This window comes from Dermacentor variabilis, chromosome 6 (genome assembly GCF_050947875.1).
Source record: "Dermacentor variabilis isolate Ectoservices chromosome 6, ASM5094787v1, whole genome shotgun sequence".
Lineage (NCBI taxonomy): Eukaryota > Metazoa > Arthropoda > Arachnida > Ixodida > Ixodidae > Dermacentor > Dermacentor variabilis.
Genome location: NC_134573.1, coordinates 74,313,917 through 74,323,722, shown reverse-complemented (window position 1 = coordinate 74,323,722; position 9,806 = coordinate 74,313,917). Strand labels below are relative to the sequence as shown.

The 9,806-nt window shown below is 47.7% G+C and overlaps 1 protein-coding gene across 2 annotated transcripts; it reads right to left on the bottom strand.

The window, feature by feature from the left end:
- Positions 1-242: 242 nt before the first annotated feature.
- On the bottom strand, positions 243-9,742 carry mRpL17 (mitochondrial ribosomal protein L17). Of its 2 annotated transcripts, XM_075695172.1 has the most exons (5): positions 9,526-9,742; positions 7,975-8,046; positions 5,882-6,050; positions 1,855-1,925; positions 243-502 (listed from the first exon to the last, which is right to left on the bottom strand). In XM_075695172.1, the coding sequence occupies exons 1-5, from the start codon at positions 9,715-9,717 to the stop codon at positions 347-349; spliced, it is 660 nt and encodes a 219-aa protein (XP_075551287.1). In that variant the 5' UTR covers positions 9,718-9,742; the 3' UTR covers positions 243-346. The 2 variants fall into 2 exon arrangements, with proteins under 2 accessions (XP_075551287.1, XP_075551288.1); XM_075695173.1 differs by lacking the exon at positions 1,855-1,925.
- Between the last annotated feature and the right edge of the window lie 64 nt (positions 9,743-9,806).

Below are 9,806 nucleotides of genomic sequence, written 5' to 3'. Positions count from 1 at the left end.
TGTGTATATGGGATCCTACTTACAACTGGTTACACCAACGATTATGTACAGCAGATGCTGACAGCACCCAACAGTTGGAGTAGCCACCTCTTCGATGTGCTGCGCATTGTATTTGACACTGCCAGTCAGCTGTGCCTCACAGCCAACGTGTTTAGGTGCTGAGGTGTGTGTCTGTTGCTATGGCAATATTTGGGAACAGACAGCTACACGGACCTGCCTGAATGTGCTTAAGACGAGAGAGCTAACATACTAAACACTATCACAGTTTATTTACATCATAACGCTATCTACTTGGAGGGAGGGGTGCCCCCAATTGGAGTAGCGGGCCTGGAAGCTGACCTCTGGGTCACCAATGACGTCCCAGGTTCGGGTGGTGGGAGAGGCGCAGCCTTTTCTGGGAACTGCATTCGGTGTATCTCCTTGCGTGCCTCTGAGAGCAACACATTTGGGAGGAAGTGCGGGTTGGGAGCCACCATTCCAGGCATCGGAGGGTACGGGTTGCCTGCAAGGAAGCAGAGAGGGACAGAACGAAACATGTTTACCAGGGATCTTTTCATGCTGGACACAAACATACCAGGTGTTTCATTTTAACCAATAGCTTAACTGGAACGAAGCAGTCACTTTGGCTAAATTTGTTATAAATGAGTCATATATACCACTGAACCCATCTTGGCAAAGCCGCAGAGATGGTAATTGTATAGTTTTTTGTTAGCAGCCTTTGAAAAGCACCTAATCAGATTAAGCATGCATGTTATGGTGCTGCTATGATATAAGTCACAGCACGCCGTGCCCGAGATTTTTCAGTGTGCTGCGGGCGCTCGGACTGGCTCTTGTAGCCATGTCTGGAGAACCATAATGGCCAGCAAGCGGTACAGCATGCGGCAGTCTGAGCGTCTCACAGGGGATGAGGGCTCGTCTCAGCACCCCGCGATAGCCGCGGTATTTACGCTATGCAGCACCTCGAGATTGCCGAGGTCATTCCGAGGAGCTGCGCGTTAGGTCCTGTGTCACTTCCAACAAGCGGCAATGGCAGTGTTTCTCTTGGTTTCAGCATTTTAAATGTCACATGTTGCGTGGAGGTTCCCCTATGTCTGCACCATATTAAGTTATGCTTTTTACGCAATTTCGTTGCAGCTGGCCTTCTCCATTAGATTTGGAACCTCACAAACGTCCTGGGACGAGTACTGTGCATTGCAGGAATACATCACCGAAATACTTTCTCAATAAAAAGCAACATTTCTCTTTCTCACTCCTCCTCAACGTCCTCTGTTCCCAAGGAGTGATGGCGGCACCGGTTACGGTGTGCCCCACCTACAGTGCTACGTATGTCACCTGACTTCACTATTGTGTTTTCCCTCTCGGCAGCAAATTACAGGTACTGTTGGCAACACACACTTTTGGTCACTGTTACCATAGCAATGATGGTCATGACTCTGTGCTATGGTGCACGTGGCTGTTTTTTCTTGTACCAAGTGGCATGGGCAGCACATTTTCTTGTGCACTTTTATCTCTATGGCAATCATATGGTTTCCAAGGCTTGAATGATACGTCATCTTCACACGTGCAAGTACGTTGGCAATGTGCACATTGGCTCAGTGATGGACGCTGCACTTCAGACTTGTGCATTTGGAAGCTTTATTAATAGCATAATACAAAACGGGGTCTGCCAAGGTGCCTAACCGGAAGTGGCCGAAAGCAACGTTCGCCGGAAGTAAGCTCGCACTGGCGTAAGGGTGGTCTTGGCTTAAGTTTCAGGTGCTTAAATGTAAGTTGAGTGCTGAATACTAATGCAAATTAGCCCTATAAACAGTGCAAGCGTAGCGTAGATACTGCAGTCGCCATAAGCCGACTCACCGTCGAGATGTTCAACCACTTGGGCGGGGCCAGCGGGGCTGTACTCCCGTGCAGTCTCCCCTGTGCAATTTCTAGCGTGTTGGTGGAAATTAAAGGAGAGAGAAAGCCAGCGACCGGCCAGATACAGTAAAACCTCATTACAATGAAAGAATAGATATAACAAAGCAATTGTGATTCCCTTTGAAATTCCAATAGATGCCCATGTATTGAAAACCTCGTTTCAAAATTTCATCGCAATGGGTATAACGGACTTTTCTTTAGAGCGCAGCCTTTTGGCACCCGTTCCTGCATTTCGCGGCGCCGTTGTGACTCGCCATAACCAGCTCTGTAGCTGGGGCCAGTGCACTGCTCTAGCTGCGTGCACTCCTGGCGCCATCTCTAGCGTGTGGTGCGAGCCTTGCTCTCTTCGCTCCTCCTCTAATGCTACACATGTGCGGCGGCAATCAGAGTGCCGGCTTGGTGGCAGCTGATCTTCATGATGTGCTGCTGCCCAAGCCTAAATGCATAGCTGCCGCCGTTCGCCATTGCGTGTACCCCTTCCCCCCCTCCTCTCCTCCGTGGCGGTGACCACGCAAGAGCGGGCGGTGTTCTCCGGTTGCCGAAGCGCCGGCTCGGTATCAGCAGATCACGATGCGCGCTTCCCAAGCCGAAACACAAAGCCACCTTCAGTTGACTCGCTAGCAGCGTCAGTGGCATCAGTCAGTCGCTGCTATCTCTTTGCCGCACAATGTTCCTATGCGCTGCCTCCCGCAAGCTTCCAATAATCAAGGCAGCTGCACCAAGCTTAGCTCCATTTACGGCGGCTGGTGCGAAATGTTCCGCACCACACGGCTTGTCCGAGTCTCACAGACGAATATTATAATATAATCTGTCTGCCTATATAATTAGTTTATTCTCAGCCAGTTCTTTCTGAGCCATGAGCGAGGCAGCCGGTGCAAGTCCATCTGCCATTGCTGCTAAACGAGCTGCCCGAGCAGAGACCCAGCACCGTCACCGCCAGAATCCAGAGGTGCGCTACGCCGATCCAGGCATCGATGCAGCAAATCTCGCATATATCCATCTATTTCTCCGACCACAAAGCTACCTTCATGACAAGTAAGAACTGGCAGGGGAGTGTTCCTTGAAGAAGTGAAGAATAAGAAGTTGTAACTGTACATACAAGTCTTGCTAGAATTATTTGCCTCAGTACATAGAAAAGCCGAAAAAGCTGAAGAGCTGCGCTAAAATTTCGCATTAGAAAGTAACGTAATCGTAGGCAATTTTTTTTTTCCACGACGAGCATTTACTGACCATTTTGGTACCTGTCAGGTCAATGTCTTATAGCGCGCAATGTTCACTCTTCCATGCGCGTCTCCTGGCCTCCCCTTTCCCTTGGAACTGGTGGACCCGTGCGGCCGCTCTTACGCTGCATGCGTGGGGCGCCGCCGACTGTGGTTGTGTTGTTGCTTGTCGTTGCCTCCGTGCGCATCAACGATATCAGTGTTTCTATCAGTTCGTTCGCGCGAGTTCCTGCCACCAGAAAGGTGATGGACGATGGCAAACGGAAGTGCAAAACGACATTAATCGAGCAGAAGGTGGCTATGCTGAAAGCCATTGAGTCCAGCGCGAAGAAAAAAGTGGGCGAAGATTTGGGCATTGTGTTGAGCACTCTGTCAACGATTTTGAATAGCAAAGAAGCTGTCACCATTGCTGTTGCATGTGGTGTACAAAGCGACAGAAAGAAGCTGCGAGCCTCCACTTTCGAAACTGTAGAGAAGGTGGTCTTCAAGTAGTTTTTGGATGCAAGTGCAAGTGGCATTCCTGTGAGTGGGCCACTGTTGCAACGCAAAGTGAGGGACGTCGCGTGCATTATGGGGCACGACGATTTTGTGGCGAGCGTTGGCTGGCTGCAGCGTTTCAAGGAGCGCCACGAAATCGTCAGCAGGGCTCTCAGCGGGGAAGCGCAGTCTGCCAACCGCAAAGAGTGGAGTTGGTGGAGACAAACGTTAGCTGCTAGAAAAAATACAGTGCCAAGGATTTGTTCAACATGGATGAGACAGCCCTATTCTATCAGATGCTGCCGCAAGAAACCTTGGCCCTCAAAGGTGAACGCTGTCAGGGTGGTAAGCAGAGCAAGGTCTGCGTAACCGTGTTGCTTTGCGCCAACATAGATTGATTAGAAAAGGTGCTGGCCTTTGTGGTCGGCAAAAGTGAATCACCATGATGCTTCAAAGGCAAACGAAAGCTCCAAGTGAGTTATATGTCCAACCATAAGGCTTGGATGACGGGAGAAATTTTCGCACAATGGCTGTGGGAGTGGGAAAAGCGGCTGGGCAAGCTGGACTGGAAGACATGCCTTGTACTGGACAACTGTGTAGCCCACCACACCGCCGTTGTGCTCAAAAACATTGAGCTATGCTTCTTGCCACCAAACTGCACTGCAGTTGTGCAACCCCTCAACCAAGTAGTTATCACAAATTTTAAGTCAAGGCAAGCGTGTCATTGACTGGATTCTGCTCAATATGAGCATGAAAGCACGAGTCCACGATCAACTTGCACATCGTGATCAAGATGCCACAGGCTGCTCGGATGGCTGCACCGGCAAGCACGATCGCAAATTGCTTCTGGCATGCCTCATCTGGAGTCAGCAGCGCCGGTTACAGTGAAGATCTCAGTACTGCTGCCAATGAAGGTGCCGTGGACGACCAAGCTCTAGCGTCGTGGGACGCTCCCCTTGCCGCCGGCGTTGCGCCTGACTGCGACACCTTCTGCATGTACATCAGTGCTGATGCTGACGCGGTGATGACGGAAGAGCTAACGGAGGCGGAAATTGTGTGCGCAGTGACGCGGGTGCCTAATGACAGTGATAAAAGGGTCAACGACAGCCCAGGGCCCTAATATTGGCAAGCCCGATGTACCGACGCCCGCACAAGCGCTGGATGCGGCAGACCTACTGCGCCACTTCTTTGGCGCTCACGATGACGGCGAGGACGGACTCGCAATAGCGGCTGCAGCTGAAAAAGCCATCATTCGCCCGAAGAAGATGTGGCAAAAATCTATCAAGGACTTTTTTTCTGCAAAGTGAGCTGCCAGCTGGTGTGCTGTTGATCAATCAGTGATGAGCCATTTGGCGTGAATAAAGTAGCAATTCCTTGCTGTCTTTTTTTCGCTTGTTTTCTTCCATGCGATGGCCGTTTTCTTTTTCACGTGGTGGGCTGCTGTGAGATTTGGTGGTGGGTACATCCTCTCTTGCTTGCTAATTGTGGATAGAAATGGATAGTGGCTATAACGAACTAATGGTTATAACAATGTAATTACAACTCCCCCTCCAACTTCGTTATAATGAGGTTTTACTTTAACTACATTTATCTCCACTTGTGCTTGAATGATTTGAAAATTTTTTGCAACGCAAGATTCATGATGCGACGTGAATTGATAGAGAGGTCATTCCACGATTAGTCAGAAAAGTTCTTCAGGGCATTTTTTGTTATTAGGGCTTGAGCCGTTGTGGTGCAGTAAATGCTCTGGGCCAGGATTCAGCAACAATTCTATGCCAAAAACATTACTTTTCGCACTTCATCAGTAATAAGAGCGGTGCTCCACCCACGTTATCAATGGCATCAGCCGGCAGTGAATGGTAGATGATAAGAGTGGCATCGAATTGAACAGAAGGAATTGCTACAAGATCCCGGCCTCGGAAACTTGCCAACTACAATGCAGTCAATTTTTATCAATAGAAAATTAACTAGGCCTGAGCAGACGCTGCAAAAGTCTGTAAAATGTCACGGCAAGTTGGTGTGGGAATTTGATCTCCGGGGCCCCCTGTATTTTGTTTCTGTGCCACCTCCAACGTGTGCGGCATCATACCACAGAAAGAGCGGCTTTCTTAAAACTGAAGGAGCGCGGCTTTCTGCCACAACTCAACTTGTCTTTGATGTCCCTTTAGTGAGTCCCCAGTGTAGCCCTCCTTTCTTTGTGGGTGAGCTCACTGGCCCAGCGTGGCACCTCTGCGGTGGCCACGACAATGCCTAGATGGTGCGCGTGTTACCTTTGAGCTCCAGGGCGACCCAGTTGTACTTGTAGTAGGGTCCTGGCTCCTTGCTCTCGAACTTGTCATTGAAGGGCGTAGGCAGTATGTGCAAGCGTGTGTACGAGCCCTCGTAGGTCGCAAAGCGCGGTGCCAGTACTTTGAACAGCTTGTGCACCAGCTGCTTCTCCTGTGCGCATGCCACAAGAAAGACAATGGAAAAAAAAAATGGAGTGAATGCACGAAACTTATACAGGGTGTTCCTTTTTAGTTTTTCACGACAAGGCTATGAGCATGGCACACGCGATGTTTTTTTCAAGGCAGACGTACTCTGCGGCACCTTCTATGGAATAACTGTTTTGTGTATTACAACCACGGCATGCTGACGGCTACGTCAAACTATACATTGCTTGTGTTGCCTGCATGCAATGCACTAGGTTTTGGTCACGAGCACAAGCAGTGCACTGTGTATGATTGGACAGCATCTCCAGATGTTTGCTGCCTTCCATGTAATAATCACGTCACATTTTGAAACATGAAAGTAAAAAACTTAGAGTTAGTTTACATTTTCAATTTACTTCATCACCAAACTTTGGATGAAAGTGAGGGCTCAATAACGAGTGGACCTATCCACTTTCGTTTTATATGCAGCCACTTTAGGTCAGTTCATGTGGTCATAGCATCAACCTAATATCAATAATTGCAAGGGGAAAAAAGTTGTGCAGCATAAAAGCAATGTGGTGTACCCTTTTCTCATCCAGGGATTCCATTTTGCCAACCGAGCGCTACAGATGAGTGGCTCTGCCTTTTATTATATTCGGGTACGTTCTGCACTACTACAGGGCACTGTGCTCTACATGCTGTCACAGCACGCTGGCTGCCCACTGCGAGGTAGCGTAGGGACAATGTCACCTTGAGGATGATGCTGCAGCCTTCCAGTTGCGGTTTTGTGTGCCCCAATAGCTGAAATTCGTCATGCCACATTTCCACAGGTGAATGTGAATGTGAATGAGAATTCACATTCACATTCACAGACCCCAGAATTCACATAAGACCCCACATGTGAATTCTGGGGTCTTATGTGCTAAAATAGAGATTCGATTGTGAGGCACGCCGTAGTGGGAGTCTCCGGATTAATTTTGACCCCCAGGGGATCTTTAACGTGCCCCCAATGCGTGGTCAATTGGTCAAGCTCACTTCAATTTTCAGTGAATTGAACAGTTTAACAGTTTATTGGCTAACATCCTTGTGTCACCCATCATCCCATGGTAATTACCGCTGATGCCATGTTGCCGAAGGAGCTGTCCGTTTGCTCCAAACGGCTATTTTTAAATATTAATAAAGTCTTCATAGAAACAGCCAGTATTTTGTGTGAGATTACAGTGGAGCTTGTGAAAACTATCTACAGCGACACTATTTTTCATTTTTTTCTATTTGGCAGCTTTAACATCTTCTCCTACATCTTTCCCTGTGTAATTATCGCACCCCCCAATTTCGCATCAATGTTCCATGAAAAACAGTGCCAGCATTTGGCGAGCAAATAAGGTACCTCTACAACGTGGTCTTTGCATCTTTCTCATGGACCTCAGCATACATGATACAGAAGACATTAACTTGGACTACTACACCCATTGCGGTCTCTGCATGTTTCTTGTGGTCCTCAGAATGCTGTATACAGGTTACATTAGCTCAAACTATTCCAATCAAGTTGGTCTATGCATCCTTTTCCTAGAAACCTGCGTGCTACGTATAGACCAAACTACCTCAAGTTGCCTCATCCATGCAAAGGTGCATGGTCCATGCACCTTTATTTCTGGTACACCTGGTATGGACCACATTATTTCAAATCACACCATGCTCATGTTTTTTTCTGACATACATGTACACACAAAAAGAAAGTTTTTCTGTACACTGGCTAGAGATCATGAAAGCTTGTTTCACCACACCCAACGAGACCTATGCTTCTTTCTCACGGATTTCAGATGGTACTTAGGTTGTGAAGCGTGCAGCAGCCGGCGCTTCGATGCTGCTATTAAAACAAGTTGTCAGTGGCTTTTTTTTTAATGCTACCTGTAGTATGAACATGCATAAAAAGAACAGGTGTTGCTACATACCTTTATCCAGTAGTCTGCAAGCTCCATGGTCCTGGTGTGGCAGTCGCCATATCGAATTGCTTCTGAAATCAGCTGGATAATAGCATCTCAATTTCAGCACCAATCATGTTAGAAGCACAACGAAAACGCTGCATCGGCTGTTCTAGCACCATGGGTTGCTTCATTGAATAACACAGCAGTATAAAGCTACCCTTAGCACTACCAGTCTTCTGCCTGGTGTTCTGCTTCGTCTTTAAAGGGTTAAGTTTTAAAACAAAATCCATATGGCATGCGTGCCACACCTACAGCATGCAATTAAAAAAAGCACGTGAAAGAAATGGCAGGGGAGATAGATCACAATTTTCAGTGGCTACAGTATACAGTGTGAGTGTGCTAACAGCTGCCAGTATCCTTTAACTATCACTGCCTTGCATGCTGTGAAGCAGAGTGTGCTGCAGTGCACACATTTACTTTCAGTAAGCAAGGCCAAAGTATTGTGAGGGTACTTTCAAGACACCGGCAGACAGGATTGGTGCTGAGTATGGCAAGGTCAGGTGTTTGCTGTAAAGTATACTTTTAAAGGTTTTCCAATCTCCATATGTGCTGATGTTACGCAGGTGGATGTGCATTAATGTAGATTTTTTCTCTACATAAATCACCACGGAGAGGAGAGAGAAATACTTAACACTTCTGTGACATTTGTTACGCTTTTTCCACCCCCTGATTCACTCTGCTGTTATTTTTGAAACTATCCCCTCCATCGCTGCAAGCAGCGCTCGCTGCGGAAAACAATTCATATTTCGATCACGGTTTTCGTTGTTTTAAAATCACCTTAATTCTACTCTCACAGTCTGTCCTCGCTGCGGTTTGATTTGTTTGATTGTAAACCATGGCAAACTACACATGGCGTGGTAAGCTCAGCTAAAAACACCGAGACCAAATACTGCGCAAACACTGGAGTGCTTGCCCAGTATTTCGTGCTAGTTTCATGCGAGCTGGAGTGTGCTAACAGCTTTCCGGGCATGTGCGTCCAGGAATCCAATAACGTGTAAACACATACACCCCTAAAAAGATCCCCCAGACACACTGGGGGGTCATTTTGTTTGTTTCACTTGTTTCACCACAAAAGAGATATGAATGCGACACGCAATCATTGTGCGTATCTTTGTACTTTAATTGAAATGGGACAAAGATGATTCGTAAAACAACACCAACACAAAAGAAGTCAAAAGTCGCAACTGCGGAAGGACAGGAAAATCTAACTTTTCCGACTAAACATACAAGCTATATTTGCACACGATTGCTGACATCATACCGGACAGTGTTTAGTAAGGCGAACGCTTAAATACTAAGCGCGGTTAAAGAAGCAGCGAACACAGGAACAGCGGTGAAACGCTGTTGCCTTTCCTTGGCCTCTGGGTCAGTGATTATCACCCTTACTAATCAAGGTACATTTTAGTGATCAAGAACACACTGCCACAGGCAAGCATGACGTGGTGGCAATCTCAGACGAAGCGGTGCAGTGGTTTCCTTTTGAAACCAACCGAGTTTCGAGTTTAATTGCGTCCTCACCCGCTCGGCATATCCTCGCACTTCGTCCGCCCGGGGGTGGTTCAGCTCAATTCGTTCGTGCTTGAACAGAGCAGTCAGCGTTTCTCTAATTTTTTCTACGCGGCCGAGCGGCCCTTTCGGTGTGGTGAGCTTACGATATCTGTGCTTAACGCCGTGCTTTAGCGCTGGGATCAGCCGCGTTGCGTCGGCCATGCTCGCTGTTTGTGAGCGCACAGACGGCGGCCATTTAAGCTCCGCAGAATATTATATAAATCTATGTTTCGTTTACAAAATAAACGCTA